Here is a 19536-nt window from a genome sequence, read left to right as displayed (position 1 = left end):
CTGAGGCTCTGATCTGCAGCGGCTTTTGGTGTCAAAGGGGCGAGCCTTGTTGTAGCTGCCAGATCTGAGCAGATTTAACTCTGCAGAGAGAGCCTCCCTCTCCCCCAGCCTCACTGCAGTATTTTTATCCTGTCTCTCCTAATGTGCTGTCTCTTCACGACCCCAGTTCACTGTGCTGGCTGGGACGTGATGGCATATTTATTTCTGTTTGCCAGTAGTTGTCAGGGTGATGGTGATGATGCTAAAAACGTAAGACGTAAGCGCTGCCGAGCAGAATGTGGAACGCTGCCTGCGTTCCTGCTTCCGGTGTGTTTGTAAAATGTAGTGTATTTCCGGGACAAAATGATGCTAAGTCATTTGCTTCTTAGAGCATTTTCGGTTATTTTTAATTAGGCTTTTTGGCTGTAGGTAGATTCCGGTGGCCGCTCATCGTCACGAGGCCCAGTACTTCCAGAAGCAGATCAACAGATGCTGCGGGATTTGATGAGTGATGCTATGGAGGAGCTTGACCTGCAGCAGGCCACTGCGTCTGCACAAGGCCAGTCTAACGGTAGGATGGGCCCGGCCTTCTTCCCCCGGGAGCTTCGGGGCCGTAGTTGAGCCTTACGTTATTTGTACGCATATAAATTCTTCAGCAAGTAACTTATTAACAAAAAGACAAGTCTGAGTTTGGGTGGATATTTATTAGTCAATCAGCTTGTGTTTATCGAGTGTCTAGTAGATAAACGACACTGGCCGGGGTGTTGTGGGGGACACAGATTAAACGGAAAACGGAGCTTATCTTTTCTGTTGGCATAGAGTTTCGTAAAACAGATCGGCACTAAACCAAACTGATGCTCTTACTTAGAACAGTTGAGAAACGACATGAGAAAGAGCTTCAGAAAGTGTCACCATCCCCCAACTGCTGTTCAGGAGGGATGGGAACCATCTCATTAGGCTTCAATGCAAGTGACATGAATTGGCTTTTCAAGAGTGGACGGGGTTTAGGTATGTGGAAGGGAGAGGAGGTAATCTTGGCAGGATCATGAACGTTGACAGAGGCACGGAAGCATGCACAAGCCTTAATTATCTCACAGCCCAGGCGGTTACTGGAGCACAAGCTCCCTTCTCATTGAAAAGAATTGGCCAGTAAAGGTGGAGAGGTGGGGAGGAACCAGCCGGTGAGAGAGCCTTGATAGCCAGACTGAAGCATCTAAATACTTTGAAGCATCCATCTAAAAAGTGTTTGTTTTCTAATTGGATGAACGTAGTCATTTCTACATATTCTAAAATCTTAATTTTAAAAGATTATCTCCGGGTATTAGAAAAGTTTAGCGTTAAATGTTGCTTTCATTCTAATTTAGAATAAATTAGAACTCAGGAAACAAACAGGAACTTTTTTAGCTTCCTGTGTGTGCTACATTATCTGTAATAAACATTAGCAGCTAACCTCCTTATGTGGGAAAGAATATTTCACGAATATTTACTGGACAGCTTCAGTATTCTGGTGCACCAGGCACTTACAAGGGATGAGTAACTTAGAAGAATTTAAAATCTGGTCTGGGAGCCTCTTGAGGCTAAAGTGGCACTTTATCCATCTTCGCGTTCTCCGTCCATCCAGTGGCTGGAATGACTGAATGGGGAAAGATACGTGGGAGAAACGCACAGAAACGTACGTTCACATTCAGGTTTGGCGCACGTGCGGTCTTTTGTGAACTTCACATTGACAGAGCTACCTGAGAACAGGTGTCCCATTGGGCTATCCAGCACCGGATGAAGTAGCCCATCTGTCACACGGCACCACGCCCTGGCCTAAAACCGCTTGGCCGCTGTTTCCAACCCACCCCCCTCCAGAAGCAGAGATTTCCTGTAGTCTTTAGGGGAGGGACGGCCATATGTAACCACTTTCCCTCCCCTTGCATTATTGTCCCAGAAGCTTCTTCCAGAGCTCCACCCACAGGACAGAGTTGTTCATATGAAAATCTGGCTTTAAGGAGCCTCCAGTCAACACTAGTCAGCTGCTGCCGAATTTCTGAGCTTCACTGATGCCAAATAACTAGGAGGAGACTCTCTATGACTTTATGAGACCGTCATTCACTGTTTGCTTGGAGAACGTCAAACTTATTGTCAGTTTCCTTAGTAGTGGCCAGAGGGTTATTGTCAGACAGAAATGAGATATGGCCGGTGAAAACGTTCAACACAGTGTGCAGCTGACATGTGGTTAAAACGGTTACCAAGCATTATTGTCGATGTTTCAAAATGTGCCAAAATTGAGTGTTTTTTTTTTTTTTTTTTGGTTTTTGTTTGTTTTACCTAGGTGTTTTGAATGAAAAATCTCAGATTCAGGAGCCGTGTTGTTCAGACCTCTTCCTGTTTCCAGATGAGAGTGGGAACGTGTCTCAGGAGCCCGGCCCTGCTTACACCTCGTTCACACACCACCTGATCAGTGATGCAATGACAGGTGCTCCCACTGAGAATGACGACTTTTGCATTCTTTTTGCACCAAGAGCAACTATTCAGGTAATAAATGGATCATGTAACTGAGGCCTTAAGGTAGTGTTGCAAGTAAAATTGACCAAAGGGGACCTGAAAAAGAGTCTTTAGGTTTTATTTTAACTCTTTGTAGTTGAGAATGACTTCATTTTGTAATTTATTATGGAGGCTTTGCAAATGTTTGCTATACTTTACTATTTCTATGACACATTTCTCAGAAACTCAGAGAAGAACGCTCTATGTTTGCAAAATTTTCTACATAGATTATTAAGCTGCAGATGTTGTGTGTAGTAAGATAGCTCTTCAGAGTATTAAAGTGGCAGAAAGGAGTGCTATCTAGAGTTGCTAGTCCAAGAATTGGGAAAGATAAGATCTGGTTTGTGTGAAGGCTGATGGATGGTTGATACGTATCATTTCCATGTTAGAGTCATGCTCACATTAATGTATTTATTTTTAATGTTTGTTTATTTTGAAAGAGAGGGAACAAGTTGGGGAGGGGCAGAGAGAGAGAGAGAGAGAGAGAGAGAGAGAGAGAGAGAGAGAATCCCAAGCAGGCTCTGCACTGTTAGCTCAGAGCCTAACGTGGGGCTTGATCTCACGAACCGTGAAATCATGACCTGAGCCGAAATCGAGAGTCATAGGCTTAAGTGACTGAGCCACCCATGTACCCCAGAGAGTCATGCTCATACTTAAAAAGGATGGTCTGGATTTAATGAATCCACAGTTTACTGAAATGGGTAAGCATTGGTGCTGAAATGGAACTTTATGCATCACCATTTAGTGTATATATGTGTTAAACTGCTCGGTAGTGATTTGGCAGGTAAGTGTATTTGTTTTACTACATCCTGGAAAATTAAAAAGCAGTCAAACTCCCAACAAGTTTATCATTAGGATCATGGTAATTTGGTCAGCATGTTGAAGTACGTTAAGTTTGAAATGTAATACTGACTTTGAATTAGAGAACTATAAAGCCCCCTCCACATACACACAGATAGACACTTGCTATATCTGTGCCTTTTTTATTATCAAACAAATAGTAAAAGCCAAACTGAAGACTATAAAAATTTTTTATGGAATGATTTACATAGAACAGAAAGTCCATTTTATGGTTAATGCAGAGTATCCAACGTGGTGATTACTACATTGTAACTAGCCCCGTTTTGTATATTGAAATTATTGTTAAAAAGAATGCAGAATCAAGAAATCTTGAGATAAGCAGCGTAATCAGTGGTTTCTACTGCGACAAGATAGGATGTGTTCCCTGTTTCTTTGCTGTAGGAGAAGGAAGAAGAACCAATTGTAAAAATAATGGTTGATGATGCAATTGTCATAAGAGAGAATTATTTTAGTCAGCCCATTAAGAAGACAGATACAAGCAAAGCCCCAGTGCACTTTCCCATCCCTGTCGTCCGGTATGTTGTTAAAGAAGTCTCTCTTGTTTGGCATCTATATGGAGGAAAGGATTTTGGAACAGTCCCTCCTACTTCTCCAGCTAAAAGTTATATGTAAGTTGATTTCTACAAGAATTTTTCTTGTTTCTACAAGTTTCTACAAAAACTTACTAGAAGTTTTTTGTTTTGTTTTTTTTTACAGGCCACTATGTTCTTTTCACAGCATACGTAGAATTTGTCATTTTAAGGAGTATTAATAAAGTAGTATTGAAAACTATGTGATTTAAGTTACTCCTTTAATATAAAAGCTCTTCATTTGTAAACTTATTCGCATTGTTTGTATGTTTACCAAACTAAGGCAACTTAAGTGATTTCCATTCAGCACAATTTTGGGGCACCTACCCTGTGCCAGAGCCTGCGTTAGAGGCACATTCACCAAAATGAATAAGACCCAGGCCCTGGCCTCCATTCAGAAGGACCATTATGTGAGCAGGTGAGGGCAGTGCAGTAAAGCCTGTGCCTCAGGGGGCAGGGACCATGTGTGCCCTTGACTCTCTCCAGCATCCTGCTGGGTGCTAGGCTAGGGCTCGAGGCTCCTGAAGTACTTGTTAAATGTGTGTTTGGCTTTGACACATAGAAATACAGTTTGTGGCAACATGTTGATGGTTCTATAATCTTAGTTTTCTCTTGTTATCTTACTGTTTTTCCTGAGGTCATTCATTGCCTTTCTTTGAATATTCCTGCAATAAAAGGTTTTGTTGTTGTTGTTGTTGTTGTTTGTTTTTTCTCCATTTATAGCAGTCCTCACAGCTCACCTTCTCACACACCCACGAGGCATGGACGTAACATGGTGTGTGGGGGAAAAGGAAGAAACCATGACTTTTTAATGGAAATACAGTTAAGCAAGGTGAGATGGCAGTTTGAAGGAAAAAAGTGCCTGACGTGGGAGCATTAATGGGGGTTCGGAGTCACGCCCCCACCTTGTGGTCTTGAGCCACCAGCCCCACGCCTCTGGATTGGAAAAGTGCAAGGGGTCCTGTAAAACTTTTACCTCTTTTTCTTTCTTAAATGTTCTGAGAAGTTTGAGGGGTTTTGTGTTTTCCCAGGCTTTCCCTAGAGGAGTGTCTCTCAGAGTTGAGCAGGGGTCAGAAGCACCTTGAGGGCTTGTTAAAACACAGGTTGCTGGGCCCCAGAGTTTCTGATCCAGTAGGTCTGAGGTGGGGCCCACGAGTTTGCATTTTTAATGAGTCCCCAGGCGATTCTGATAACTCCCTTTTCCAGGCCCACACTTGGGGAACCACTGCCTTTGAGTGTCTGTCTATGTGAGAGGGCCTGCCGTCGGATGGCACCTCTGTCAGTCCCTCGTGAATGTCAGGGACCAGTATGTTCAGGCCACCAATGACATTATATGCATTTAATCCTTTCAGCTTGTCTGGGATTGTGCCCAGTGTCATATATTAGGGTACTTAACATAGGAATATTGTGGTGAGGATCGTCCCCCCCGCCTCCCTCTTTGGGACTTGAACCCTGCATGCGTTGATTCACTTTCAAGCAATTTCATAGGTACGCAAGGTGCTGATCGTGTGTATTACTCCTGTTGAGGGTTTTGCCTGAAAAGGATAGGGAGTTTGCCAAGATCAAATAAGAAATGTCAGTCAAGCTTATCCTTGTCGGGGACACATAGATCAATAAATACGTGAACAAATAAAGAACTGTTACGTTCTCCGAAAGTGAGAATTCAAAAAATGGTGAGGGATGTTTTGCATTTGAAAGAGGAATTCTAATTTGAATAAAAAGTAAAAATTGCTGTGTGTTCCCTCTTGGCTGTGAAGGTGAAGTTTCAGCACGAGGTCTACCCCCCTTGCAAGCCGGAATGCGAGTCCAGCCTCTTAGAGCACCCAGTCTCCCGGCAGGTGTTCATCGTGCAGGATCTTGAAATTCGAGATCGTCTGGCAACATCACAAATGAATAAGTTTTTGTACCTGTATTGCAGTAAAGAGATGCCTCGAAAAGCTCATTCCAACATGGTAAGATTTAAGACCTCCTATTTTCTGTCATTATATTAGTTTTGGAAGTGTTTTTTTTTTTTTTTTTTTTTTAATTTTTTTAATGTTTATTTATTTTTGAGACAGAGAGCATGAGCAGGGGAGGAGCAGAGAGAGAGGGAGACACAGAATCTGAAACAGGCTCCAGGCTCTGAGCTGTCAGCACAGAGCCCGACGCGGGGCTTTGAACTCACGGACTGTGAGATCATGACCTGAGCCAAAGTCGGACGCTTAACCGACTGAGCCACCCAGGCACCCCAAGAAAAAGTGTTTTTATTATATCTAACTGCAGAAGATTTAGACTGGGGAAAATTGCTGGGTTGGTTTTTTGTTTTTTTTTTTTCATTTTAATATGAAAATCCCTTTTAAATATGCTGCTTAAAGTTTTATGTTTTAAAAATTATTTTACACGTCACTTGGAGGGTCCGTTAATTATAATTGCCAGCATATTGATGCCTGAGGAAAACCAGAAGTCCATAGTGATCTACACAGAATACTTAGTGTTGCTGGAAGCTGGAAACGTTCCAGATTTCGAACACTTTGCAAGTTTTAGTGGAATAGAAATGATTCGCTCAGGCTCGCCGGAAGAAAACGTCACAGCAGCCGTCTTTGGAGTATGGCTGCAGTCAGCTTCAGGGGCCCAGCAGACCCCCAGGAGACGACACCGTCACCCGCGTCTTGTCCACTGAGGAGAACCCATACCTCTCATGAGACTCTTCAGGGAGCGTGTGACCCAGAAAAGTCTGAGTCAGGCTTGTAAGGGAAAAGGTCAACAACTCCACGGCTAGTTCTCGTGTCAGAAAGACAAATGGGATTTTTTTTTTCTTTTCTTTTCTGTTTGTCCTTTTTAAATGAAAACGAGGTTGTAATATCATTGGGGGGGGGGAATGTTTTTCTCCTCTCGTAGTTGACAGTGAAAGCGTTACATGTGCGCCCGGAGTCTGGCAGGTCACCGCAGGAATGCTGCCTAAGAGTGTCACTGATGCCACTTCGCCTCAATATTGATCAGGTTTGTACCGCAAACATTCTTGAGGGAGTCGGGATTTTAAAAATGTCCAACGTCCGGAAGAAGAGGTTCAATTTAGGAGAATTAAAATGTTTACGATTTCACTTTTACGGAAGTCGCGTAGCTGAAGCAGAGTTCTGCTGGCGAGGAGCAGGGCGGACTCGTTAGGCGTTTGGGACCTGCTCTGTTGGCGGGTAAACATTCGATGTTATTCCCTGTCTCCTCGTCGCGTGCGTGCCGCAGCACTGACTACCTGCTTCCCACGCTCTCATCCTCACGTACACACGCTCGTGCAGGTGCACGGGTGTTTTCAGGGAGTGTTGAAGGACTCCCTCCTATCTGTGATTGAAAGATAAGAGCGGTTGTGTCTTTTTTATTTTTTTTAATTAAAAAAATTTTTTTAATGTTTATTCATTTTTGAGAGAGAAATAGAGCATCAGTGGGGGAGGGGCAGAGAGAAGGAGACACGGAATCCGAAGCCGGTTCCAGGCTCTGAGCTGGTGACACAGAGCCCCGTGCGCGGCTCAAGCTCAAGAACCGGCGAGATGATGACCGGAGCCAAAGCGGGACGTTTAACCGACTGAGCCACCCGGGCGCCCCGTGAGCGGTTTTGTCTTAACCGCAGCACCTGGAAGAGAATTCCCACTGCCCTGGGCAGACTGGCCGATCACGAAATTGGTACCGAAAGAGATCACACGCAGCAGAGATTTGTGGAGAAACAGAAAGACATGCACTTTGCCATGTTTTAGCGAGCATCCCATCAGATTATTGCGGGTTTTGCGTTGACTCGGCTGTGTAAAACCTGGCCGGCACCTCTTGGGCACACTCGTTCAACGTGCACGACCACGTGGTGCTTCAGAGGCGTGCGGCCTGGCGGTGTGGGGCCCGGGCCCGGGGTTTGCATCTCGGTTCTCTTGTCCTGGTTGTGTGGCTCCGGGCAGGTTCTTTCTCCACGCCTCCGTTTCTTTGCTGGTAAAATCCAAGTAATAGATGTAGCCTCAGTTGTAAAAATGAAGATTGAAGATAGTGAGCGTTAAATATTTAGCTTGGTGCCTGGCGCACGGTGTTAAAGGTCTGTTGTTCTTACTAACCGAAGCACGTGACAACAGAAAATAAATGGAGTTGTTAGAATAGCCTGCTTTTGAAATAACAAAACTGTCCCGTCCCAGCCTACGTTGCTGTGAGCTCAGGTTTGAAGTAGAGAGTATGTGGGAAGCATTATTGGTTTGCTTAAGTAGTAGGGATTGAATAATGGTGACTTATCTAAATAAGTAGCAGATATCTCAGGAATAATGTATCAATATTTATATCATAAAATACAGGCATTTCTCAGAAAAGTCTCGTGAAGCGCAGAAGTTCCCCACGGCTTTACATCAATACTGTTCGCTTCTGAGCTGGGACGGTCCTGCTGATGCGCACTTGAGATTTATGTTCTCTCGTTAGGAGAAGAATATCTTTGCATGCCCGTATTTTAATTTGGTCCATCCATACATTGGCCTGTATTGGAATAGGAATACGATGAAGTATTTATGGGAAGTTTGATCTGTGGAACTCATCAGCCTGAGCAGGAATTTGTGCGAGATGCATCTTTAAAGCATGACTTTGCCAGACTTAGCCCGGTTTCCTTTAATATGCTTTTTTCTTTAATAGTGGGCTTAATTTCTTACTCAGAGCTATAAAGCATTGTGATTTTGAAATGGGAAAATATTAACCGTTGAGAAAACAAATAACTGTTATGGTGTAACTGAGGAGTAGCCGGAAATAATTCCCCAAGATGTGAACCCTAGGAGAACACAGCCATGCTCCCAAGTGTTGGGGAGGGATTCACTGCGCCGACCCCCCCCCCCACCTTAGTTCGAGATAGCAAATGGTCATCTGGATAGAAAACCAATTACTCGCATTCTCTGTGTTTTCTTTTGAAAACAAATCGGTTGAACGACTGTGCTTTGAGTAATATTTTTCTCAGCGAACATATCTCTGACTTTATTAACTGGATCAAGTATGAAAGCCACACACTGTTTTCTCACGTTTTCAAAAAGCTGCATTGCCGTTGAAGTTCAGTGCCATTGCTTCCAAAGCTCGGTGTACCCGTAGGGCCGGCAGGATACCAGGCGGAAGGGGTGGTTTTCGTCTGGGGGAGGGTAAGTAGATGACGACGGTCGTGTAAGTAGGCAGTTTGGGATCTGAAATATGAAGAGGCCAGATTGCCTGGCTCTCTTAGTCTGGGATCCATTTCAGTGTCTCACTGCCTGGAAATCTGCATAGGGAAGACATGCTTATTAACCCCAGGTCATCTGCTGGATGCCAGCCTTGTCCCAGCTTCTGTGCTAAGATGTTGGAGATACGAAGCTAGGCAAACACCCATCCTCAGAGACCTCTGTACGAGGCGGTGGGGGTGGGGGGAGGACCGACATAAAACAGAGGACTTTTTAAACACCCTGTGGTGAGTACAAGTGGTAAAGATAGGCAGAGCATGTTACACCCCAGCAGAAAGGGCTCCTTAGGCGTCTGGGAGTTTAGAAGAGTGTGGAGGGTGATCAGGAAAGGCTTTCTGGAGGAGGTGACACTTGAGGTGGGTCTTAAGGAATGCAGTGGAGTTAGTCACACGAAGCTTTTTGTAAAGGCATCGAGGGTCTAGTTCAGGGTGTGAGAGGACGTGTGAGGCCATTCTGGTAAGGTGAGTTTGTGCTTGGCTGAGGTTGGAAACGGTGAATACGTGGCAGGGCCAGTTTGCATATCGGTGGGTTTTTTTAGCATCATTGCCTAGTTGCCTGAGTATGACATGAAAATTAATTATTTTAACACTTTAAGTCATATTGTACTGTTAATATCTTGTATCATAGGACCTTAAAGCTAGAATAACTGTAGTCTGTTTGCAAAAATAATAAACCAAGTTTTTTTTAAACTTTTAAGAAATTGATTGTATGGAGGTATAATCTGCATACAGTAAAGTGCCAGGATATTAGGTGTACCGTTGGAGCTTGACTAAGATACACACGTGAGTAACTACTACACCAGCTGAAACAGAGCACATTTTCTGTTCCCTTCAGAGTCCCCCGGGCCCCTTTGCAGTCGGTCTCCACCAGTAGCCATTGACCTCCTTCCCGTCCCCGCGGGTCAGCCTTCCTGTCCCACTACTTCGTGTGAGTGGAAATGTATTTGGCTTCCCTTGCCACGCGCTCCCTCTGTGCTGAGGCAGGTCTGTTCATTTCTGTTCAGTCTGTTCCCCTTTATTGCCGAGTACGGACCTCACCGTACGGCTGTACCACAATTTGTGTATCCGTTTACTTACTGATTTACATTTGCGTGGTTTTCTCGGTTTTGGCTCTGATAAATAGAGCTGTTATGAAGTTAGTGTACGAATCTTCTTGTGGATCTGGGTTTCCATTCGTGTTGGGTATTGTAAACGATTTCCAGGTCACGAGGCAGATGTGTGTTTGACTCTTGTGAGAAGCTGCCTGTTCCCCGCAGCGGTTACACCATCGTATGCTCCCGCTGCAGCAGGTGAGAGCTGCCTCTTCTTCACACTCTGGCCAAACTTGGTGTTGTGTGTTGAACTGTCTTATTTGGTGTTCATTGTGGTTATAGTTTGGATTTCCCCTGATGATGGTGCTAAGCATCTCTTCATGTGCTGCTTTGACATTTGTACACTTATTTGTGAAGGGTCTGTTTCTGGCTAGTTTTAAAATCAGGTTTTATCGAGTTGTAAAGAGTAGCATAAATAACAAAATCAAAACTTCTGAGAACATTGAAACGCTGGTGATTAGTACCCCTTTTCTGTTTTGTGCATTTGTAGTAAAAATGGATAAAAGCCGCTGTCTCTGTAGTCTTCCTTTTTTTTAAAAAAAAATGTTTATTTTGAGAGAGAGCGAGAGAGAGAGCACGCAGCACAGGGGAGGGGCAGAGAGAGAGAGTCAGTCCCAAGCAGGCTCTGTGCTGTTAGCACAGAGCACGACGTGAGGCTCAAGCTCAGGATCTGCGAGATCGTGACCTGAGTCGAGGTCAAGAGTCAGATGCTTCACCGACTGAGCCACTCAGGTGCCCCTTTTAGAGCATATTTTTACCTAGAGTTTTCTCTTACTAGTATTTTTTTTTTGAAGGCAGTCATGGAGTCAAAGCATTTATAGTGTTAAAATATCGCCATCTAGTGGTCCAATAATGACAGGTAACATTTAGGTTAACTTTGTTAACATCTAGTTCTCAATACACATATATATTAAATGTGTGTATATATACATACGTGTATCTGCATATTATTATGTAATGTAAATAACAAGTTATATACGTGTGTAAAGCATAATAAAATAATGAACAAATCATGAACCGACTACCCTACTGCAGAACCAGAATATTTCCATAAGTAGCTGCGTATTCTTCAGCCCCATCCTTCAGTCTCCCATATGCCGTGTTACCTAGGAAAATACCTTTCTAACTTCCATCATTTATACTTCTGGTGAATGTGGTTACTAGTTGATCAGATCCCTTGGAATTACCAAACTTTTGGTATGCCACCAAATATTGTGCCCTGTAATTGACTGTCACATCGCTTTTTCTGGTGCGATATTAACGTGCTATATTTATTTAGGATTTTTCCAAAGGCAAGGGAAGAATTAGAAAGAAGAGGCTCAGGCATTTCATTTTCATATTTTCCAAAATGGATTTGTTGGCTTGAGGGAGGGAGGTAAAATGCGGCTGCTAATAATGGGCAAATACGGTTTATTCAGATGACATCAAGACAGGCCTGTGCATTTTTGTTCCTATGTAATTTCAGAAGAGACCGTACTGACTGGGCTTACTGATTCTGAGTGCCCTGTTCCAGGAAGAACGCGTATTAAGGCAGCATAACATGGCGGTAAAGGCAACGTTAAGACAGTGAGAACTTGAGCGGCACCAGCTGTTGCTCGTGTCGGTATTACCACCACCGCCGGTTTGCGGTGAGAGCTAGTGTTGAAGACCGAGAATGCTGTATTTCCAAGAAAAGTAAAATTCATTTTGATTCAGAAATAGCTATGTAATTTTTAACCCCTCTGTGTCTTAATTTTCACATTTAAGATTTCTCATTTTAAGATTAGATGAGAGAGAGAAGAGGAGCAACGCCTCACACAGTAAAGATTGTAGATGAATAAGAAGTCAAATATGGGACTTTAAGACCCTTTGCTTTTTAGTTTTAGAATCAATCTGCCTTTCCCTTCCCTTCCCTTTGGTTATAATTGCATCTTTTCACTTTAGGATGCCTTGTTCTTCCTGAAGGATTTCTTCACGAGTCTTTCGACAGAAGTAGAGCTTCTCATGGCTCCAGATCCAGAAGGTATTAAATATGTGTAGTTTGAAAATGTCTGTAACAAGTGCTTGGATTGATTTGTTCTGAAGCCTGTTTGAGAGTGTATTTCCAGTCTTCATTCCGATTTATAGAAGTGTGTTTTGTGTGTGTTTTTCATATTTCGCGAACGTAGTATATGTGAAAGTGACATCTTAAAAGGCGGAAGTCCGTTTTCTCTGTAGCGGTAATTGTGTTTATTAAGTGAAACATAGCAACACAAGTTACAGCTACCTGGATTTTAAGCGGGTGCTCTGAAGAAGCACAACGGATCTTCAATGTGCACGTTACCTTTGCAGTTAAGAAGTCTCCTGGAGCGGACGTCACCTGCAGTTTGCCGAGGCATTTAAGCACCTCAAAGGAGCCAAATCTCGTTCTTTCTTTCCCTGGGCCAAAGCAGCCCTCCCAGAACACCAGTGTCAGCTCCGTGGAAGTGGTTAACAGGGAGGAACAGAAGGACTTCTCAGCTGAAGAAGCAGCAGTTAGTGATCAGCCTGTGTTTTTTAGGTAAATCACTTAATTTGGATAACAAGTAAAGCTATTTTAGACTTTCGAAGGTTTATTATTATTATTTTTTTTAATGCTTATTTCAAGAGAGGGTGCGAAAGCCGGGCTGGTGGGGGTGCGGCAGAAAGAGAGGGAGGGAGGGAGAATCTCAAGCAAACTCTGTGTTGTCAGTGCGGAGCCCGATATGGGGCTCAAACCCACGAACCATGAGATCATGACCTGAGCCAAAATCAAGAGTCGTACGCTCAACCGACTGAGCGCCCCGCCCGCCTCCCCCCGTACCCCCCCCGTCCCTCCCCGTGTCCCCCCCCCCCCCCCACCGCCGCCAGGTGCCCCTGCAGGTTGTTCTCGAATGTGTTCGTGTACCACTCCCTAATCGTGAGATTACGCCAGCTTTTCTGTGCCTGCCAGACCGTCGACTGGTGTGTTTATTTACAGGCGGGCCTCGCGCATCCCGCACCCCTTGATTACACACAGCAGCCCTGGCTCAGGAGCCCTTCCTCCTGATCTTTTCTGGAGCAGGAGTGTCCTTTCCCTCTTAGCTGCCGCTTCCCCCTCCTCGGCCCTCTTCCCAGCCCCTGTGATGGCGTATTTGCACCTCCTCAAACATGGTGTCCTTTACACACCCTGGCTTCCTGCGCTTCCTCCTCCCACGTGAGAACTTTCTGCGGTTTTCCGTCTGCCCTTCCCCGGCACTGTCCTGTCTCTCCTGACCCTTCGCTCCCCAGCTCAGTCGGCACTGTCAGGAAAGTCCGGTCCCCTGCGCAGCCGCCGTCTGCTGGAGTTACTGCCCCACGGCCCAGCCAGCCGCTCGCACGTTGCAGTTTGGCCTTCGCTTCCTGACCCGTTCGTTCTCCCCGTCTTCCTTCTTTCCCAGCCCTTGATGGTGGGCGTGGAGCCTTGGCTCTTTGGAAGGAGCGAGGATGATGACCAGGCCACCTGTGTTGTGAGGGACTGTCAGCTACTCCCCTCGTTTTCTGTACTCCTGCTGACATCGATGGTCCCCAAGTTCTGTCTTTCCACGTGGACTTCAGGTTACACTTTGGCTATGGCTCAAAGCAGGCAGTGTAACTATTTTAAAGTGCTTTCATGTTTTATATATCTTCTGTACTCTAGGAACTAGGGAAAAAAATAACCGAATATGAGAATTGGAAAGATCCTGGGAGAGATGATCTCTGGTGGTTCCAGACCTTTCACCATGAAAGAAGGATCTCTTTTATTTTGTTTCTACCAAGAAATTGTGTACCCGAAGTAATCATTTGAATACCGGTTTGTTTTTTGTGAACACTGGATAACCGGTCCAAAAGAAATTGAATTGTTAACAGTTCTGGCCTAAAAGCAAAGAGGTTGGATGCTTTTTATTTAGTCAGCTTGTGTCGCCTTACTTACTTAAGCAAATGTTTATTTTTATCATTAGACTATTTAAAATTGCTTACAGAATTCTGTGTATACACTCAAAAGCTCCTAGAGGGCCTAGGACCCTGGGGTGGTAGTTAGTGATATAACCCAGATTTCTCCCTTCATAGACAAGGAAGTTAATGCCCAGAGAAGTGAGTTGACTTGCTCAAGACCACACAGTTAGTGGCCAAGTCAAGACCAGAACACAGGTCTTCATCCCAAATCCAGTGCGTTTTCTAAGTGATGGCCTAATAGCTCCCCCTCCCCCAACCATTCCATAATACTTACTGAGCTCTTGCTCTGTGTATGCCAGCTCTTGTCCTAGGCACAGTGAACAAAGTAGAGAAAAATCCCTATACAGTTGACATTACGAGTAAATAAAATAGATGATTTGTCATATTCTGTGCCGTGGGGAAGAAAGTGCGGACGGAGGAGGCAGGCGTCAAGGGGCTGTTGCCGAGAAAACCAAATGGAGATGTGTATTTGGAAGACGGGGGATGACCTGGGGTCCCAGGCTCCTTGTAGTGACTGGTGGAAACACAGCACTTCCATTTTACTGTGGGTTAAACTGGGCTTTTGTGGAATGGCTTAGGATATAAATGCACACATTAACTCTGTAGAAAAATTGTGTTTCAAGTCCAATGTGCAGTCCAGCTTGGGGAAGTCCGCTTCTTCTGTTTGAGGTATACCATCGGTATATAATTATGACTTCATTGTCACAGAACTCCCAGTGTCTGTATGTTGATACCCTGTTTATCAGCATTAATTTCAAGAATGCTCACTAAAATCCACCAGTGTAGGTAGCATTTTAAAAATTTAGTGACTTGGGGTGCTTGGGTGGCTCGGTTGGTTGAGCGTCCCGACTCTTCATTTCGGTTCACATCATGATCTCAGGGTCGTGCGATCGAGCACCCTGTCGGGCTCTCGGCAAGTGTGGAGCCTGCTTGACATTCTCTCTCTGCCCCTTTCCCCTGCTCCGCTCTGTCTAAAATAAAAAGTAAAAAATAAAAAAAAATTTACTGACAAAGATGTTTAGGTTCAGAGTTTAAGTTCCTTGCCCACGACCGCATCACATATAACTGGTAAAACTGGAATTCGTGGCTGGGTTTTCTGGCACTTTCTGCTTCACCATGGAGCTTAAATCCCTTACCTCTTCTCTTTTTTTTACTTCTTGGTAATGATTATATCATTTGGTTTAATCTTGAAGGTTGCTTTTATCAGTTTGTTCCCTGTATAAATGGAGAATATCTGCCAGAATGAATTTTTCTAAAGTGAACATTATTTAGTAAACTAGGAAAAGATTTTTGTGAGGAAAATTTAAGTAAATCTAATGTAGAATATGATAAACATCAGTTAAGTTGTTATATTACATATTACCTTAAGAAAAGGTAGAGCTAAAAAACATTCCCCTTTATTTAGGCTTTCAGATAATTATATCCCCATCATTTTGTGGCTTCGTTTTTTATTCTCCAATTGAATAAATTTAACTTCTATCTAATTTCAGCTGTTAGTACTTTCGAATATAAATAACTCCCTTTCTCTGTCTTTAGAGAATTTAGATTCACATCAGAAGTTCCTATTCGACTTGATTATCACGGCAAACACGTGTCAATGGATCAGGTTTGGAAACTTTGTATAAATATACTCCACAAAATTATCTCCTTTGTTTTTTTGTTTTCTAATTATCTCTTTGTTTTTCTTTGTTAGGAGTTAATTTTTAAACCTTTCCTGTCATAGTTTATGTGTGTTTGAAATGATGTGCAAGATTTTAAAATTCTGGTTTTAAAGTAAACGTCATTTAAGAACCCATGAGTACAGTTGTTGTAAGTTGTGTCATATGTCCTATTAAGTGTGTATTATTTTGTCGTAAATATTTTAAGTGTTCTAGCTTTATTCGTGAATGAATGTTACTTTGCTTTTCCCCAGTAGCAACTGTTTTACATGTGAGGTCTCTCAATCTACACATCAATCCGTTTTAAATCCTAAAGGGCACGCTAGCGGGGATCCTGATCGGTCTGGCCCAGTTAAACTGCTCCGAACTGAAGCTGAAGCGCCTCTTCTACCGGCACGGGTAGGTTCATTCGGTACATGATTCGGTACATGAGGATTTAGTACAGTTAGTGTACAACAAATTGAATGCTGAGTTTTCTTAAATAATTTAATTGCTTTCCAGTATTGTCTGCAGAGAGCTCGTTTTTAGAGGACGCTTCCCAGTTAGGGGCTACTTTTTATTCTGAGAGAGTACTAGTAGTTTGGACAGAGGAGGATTTTTCAAAAACAGCTGTAGTTATTTTTAAATAATTTCCCCAAGTTGTAAATCAGTTTATTTAGCAAAAAGACTGGAAATTCATAGTGTGATGGCTCTTAGTAGCTGGGAGCCCTGTAGCAATTTATAGACATTGAATTAACCTGATGCCAGAATAAAATTAATCCCTGGATGCTCAAGAAATAAGAGCAGTGGAAGAACACACTTCTACTGGTTACCTAGGCCTCATAGAAATTACTGATGTTAAACCAGATTATACGTGTGTCCATACATCCGTGTGTAATATATTCAGACTGAATGTCTACAATATCTGAACCTGCAAATCTCTTTTCTGTACACTAATAGTCATTTGCTCTAGCTTGCTAGGTGTTGACAAATTGTTTTCGTATGCCATCACCGAATGGCTCACGGACATTAAGAAGAACCAGCTACCGGGGATCTTGGGAGGCGTTGGGCCTATGCACTCTCTAGTACAATTAGGTGAGTTTTCTTTTTTAATCAAAAGATGATTTCTTTTGCCTGATCTGTGATTCTTAACCCTCTTGGAGTTCGTGGATGCCTCTGAGAGTCCTTGTGCGGACCATCTTTCTAGAAAATTCACATGCGTGGTCATGCACACCTGTAAGAACACTTGGCCTCCCATTTCAGGTTAAAAACCCCAGGGTGAGAGTGATGGCAGAGACCCGGGCTCCATCACTCCTCCTGATTTCCCTGTATCGACTGTCGTTCTAGTGCAAGGCCTGAAGGACTTGGTCTGGTTACCCATCGAGCAGTACCGGAAGGACGGGCGCATCGTCCGAGGGTTTCAGAGAGGCGCCGCCTCCTTTGGCACTTCCACAGCGATGGCTGCTCTGGAACTCACAAACAGAATGGTTCAGACCATACAGGTATCTCCCCACAGCCTGCCTTCCTCTGTACAGAGAGGAGGACTTATTGTAAAATGGTTGGGGTTCTTTTTTGTTTGTTTTTAAAATGATATTGTGAAACTATACAAAATGCTGGAGTAGGTATTTTATTTATGATGAGTTAATTTTTCATTTTTTTATTGCTTAGCTTTCCGGTGTTAAATAATTAGTAGAATAAAGAAGTGGAATGCAGTGTCAAATTTGTTTGCCTGTTTCAGTTAAATTATGACCTTTAAGTTAGTCGAGGATTTATTTTGCCTCCTTTATATGAAAAGATCATAGCTAAACGTAAAGAAATCATTGCAGATCAAATAGCAGATGTATTAAGGTTTGTTGCATTAAGTATTGAGCTCTAGCTGACCTTGTCTGGTTGTTCACAGGGCATTCTTGAGTAGCCTGGTAACATGGAGAGTGTTCTCCGAGGACAGAGGAGCCACTGAAAAAGTCTGATCAATCCAGATATTAATTTTTTTTGACGTTTATTTTTGAGAGAGAGAGAGACAGCAGGAGCAGGGGAGGGGCAGAGACAGAGGGAGACACGGAGTCCGAACCAGGCTCCAGGCTCTGAGCTGTCAGCGCAGAGCCTGACGCAGGACTTGAACCCACAAGCCGTGAGATCATGACTGAGCCGAAGGCGGACGCTTAACCGACTGAGCCACCCAGGCGTCCCCTAGGAATTAATTCTTAATGTGCCCTTTCATGTTCTTGTTTTTTTTTGTAAAGAACTCAGCCCCTGCAGAAGTGCCTGTGTTAGAGCCTGTGGGTCCCTGTGTTCTTTTGGCCAAGTACATCATTGGGGCGTGTGCAGACTTTTCCTCTGATTCATTCTTTCTGATAAAATGATCCAGGCAGCAGCAGAGACTGCTTATGACATGGTGTCTCCTGGGACCCTTTCTATCGAGCCCAAGAAGATCAAAAGGTTTCCTCATCACCGCCTGGCCCACCAGCCAGTGGACCTGCGGGAAGGTGTGGCCAAGGCCTACAGTGTTGTGAAAGAGGTGAGTGGTATTTGAGAGGATGAGGCGGAAGCAGCTGGCATGCTTTCCTGGCTTTTGTCTAACGAGCGTTCCATGGTTGGGATTTGTTCCTGACAATCCCTGAGAGTGGACTTCGAATTGCTCCCAGTAGCGAGTGCAGATATCTGCATGAGGTCAGAGACTGGGGCCACGTAGTGATGGGCTCACAAGAGGGGTCATGATCCAGAGGAAAGACCGATTCTCCTTACGTGCAGAGGCCGGCTGGGTCGCGGAGACCAGCGCGTGCCCTCCGCAGCCGGCTGTGACACGGGAGTCACACTGCGCTGTAGTTGCTCAGCTTTGTTGAGAAGTGCAGCTTTTACAGCTTTTCAGGTGAGCCGCTCACTCTCGTCCCGATCCCATGCCTCCACTGTCCTGAAGGCGGTACGTGGTTTTTTGTACACGTTTTTGCAGTTTTATCATGTATGTATTCCTGAGCAACACGTACTGTTGTTTATATTTTGAAAGTCGCCATAAATGGCATCACCGTGTATGTATCGCTGTGTAACGTCTGCCTTTCAAGATCGATCCATGTTGGTATGTGTACATTTAATTTAAACTGTCTTACAGCATTTTACTGTATGACCGTATTTCCCTGTTGGTAGACAGTTGCCATTTTTGCCCTAAAACACTGCTTTAGGGGAGCCTGGGTGGCTCAGTCGGTTAAGCATCCGACTTCGGCTCAGGTCATGATCTCGCGGTCCGTGAGTTCGAGCCCCGCGTCGGGCTCTGTGCTGACAGCTCAGAGCCTGGAGCCTGTTTCAGATTCTGTGTCTCGCTCTCTCTCTGACCCTCCCCCGTTCATGCTTTCTCTCCCTGTCTCAAAAATAAATAAATGTTAAAAAAATAAAAATAAAAAAATAAAACACTGCTTTAGGAATGTTCATATAAACGTCCCTTTATTTGTGCAAGAGGTTATGTGTAGCTGTTCGAATCCTGACCCTTATTAAGTATTGCCAAATTGCAGTTTAGTTGCGCCAGTGAATCCCGGTTCTTTATGGGCCTTGTTGGGGACATTCTTTTTAATATGACATGAAGTTTGAGGTTGTTGTACTCATGATGCATATATTAGGATTTCATTAAAGATCTTTTTTTCCCATCATATTCGGACAGGCACAGGTGCCTAGGACGGTCTTTTCCCTGACAAAGTAGCCTCTGGTCCCGAACAGTCGGATGACCACTGAGGTAGGGCCCCCAGGACATGTATTAGTGG

The 19536-nt window shown here is 44.0% G+C and overlaps 1 protein-coding gene across 7 annotated transcripts in view; it reads left to right on the top strand.

Moving 5' to 3' along the window:
• ATG2B (autophagy related 2B) overlaps positions 1 to 19536 on the top strand; it is an 83303-nt gene that overhangs the window by 47472 nt on the left and 16295 nt on the right. For 5 of the 7 annotated variants that reach the window (XM_042944223.1, XM_042944225.1, XM_042944221.1 and 2 more), the window contains 13 exons: positions 409 to 550; positions 2297 to 2499; positions 3751 to 3977; positions 4662 to 4770; positions 5696 to 5890; positions 6816 to 6917; positions 12144 to 12222; positions 12531 to 12738; positions 15687 to 15756; positions 16125 to 16207; positions 16761 to 16882; positions 17135 to 17289; positions 18156 to 18305. In XM_042944223.1, the coding sequence (XP_042800157.1) occupies positions 409 to 550; positions 2297 to 2499; positions 3751 to 3977; positions 4662 to 4770; positions 5696 to 5890; positions 6816 to 6917; positions 12144 to 12222; positions 12531 to 12738; positions 15687 to 15756; positions 16125 to 16207; positions 16761 to 16882; positions 17135 to 17289; positions 18156 to 18305 (1845 nt within the window). Of the gene's footprint in view, positions 1 to 408; positions 551 to 2296; positions 2500 to 3750; positions 3978 to 4661; positions 4771 to 5695; positions 5891 to 6815; positions 6918 to 9964; positions 10058 to 12143; positions 12223 to 12530; positions 12739 to 15686; positions 15757 to 16124; positions 16208 to 16760; positions 16883 to 17134; positions 17290 to 18155; positions 18306 to 19536 lie in introns of those variants that run through there. The other 2 variants (XM_042944222.1, XR_006204047.1) reach the window with 2 other exon arrangements.

This window comes from Panthera leo, chromosome B3, assembly GCF_018350215.1.
Source record: "Panthera leo isolate Ple1 chromosome B3, P.leo_Ple1_pat1.1, whole genome shotgun sequence".
In the NCBI taxonomy this organism is placed as follows: domain Eukaryota; kingdom Metazoa; phylum Chordata; class Mammalia; order Carnivora; family Felidae; genus Panthera; species Panthera leo.
The sequence above is the reverse complement of the archived record's forward strand: the minus strand, read 5'-3'. Positions and strand labels throughout refer to the sequence as shown.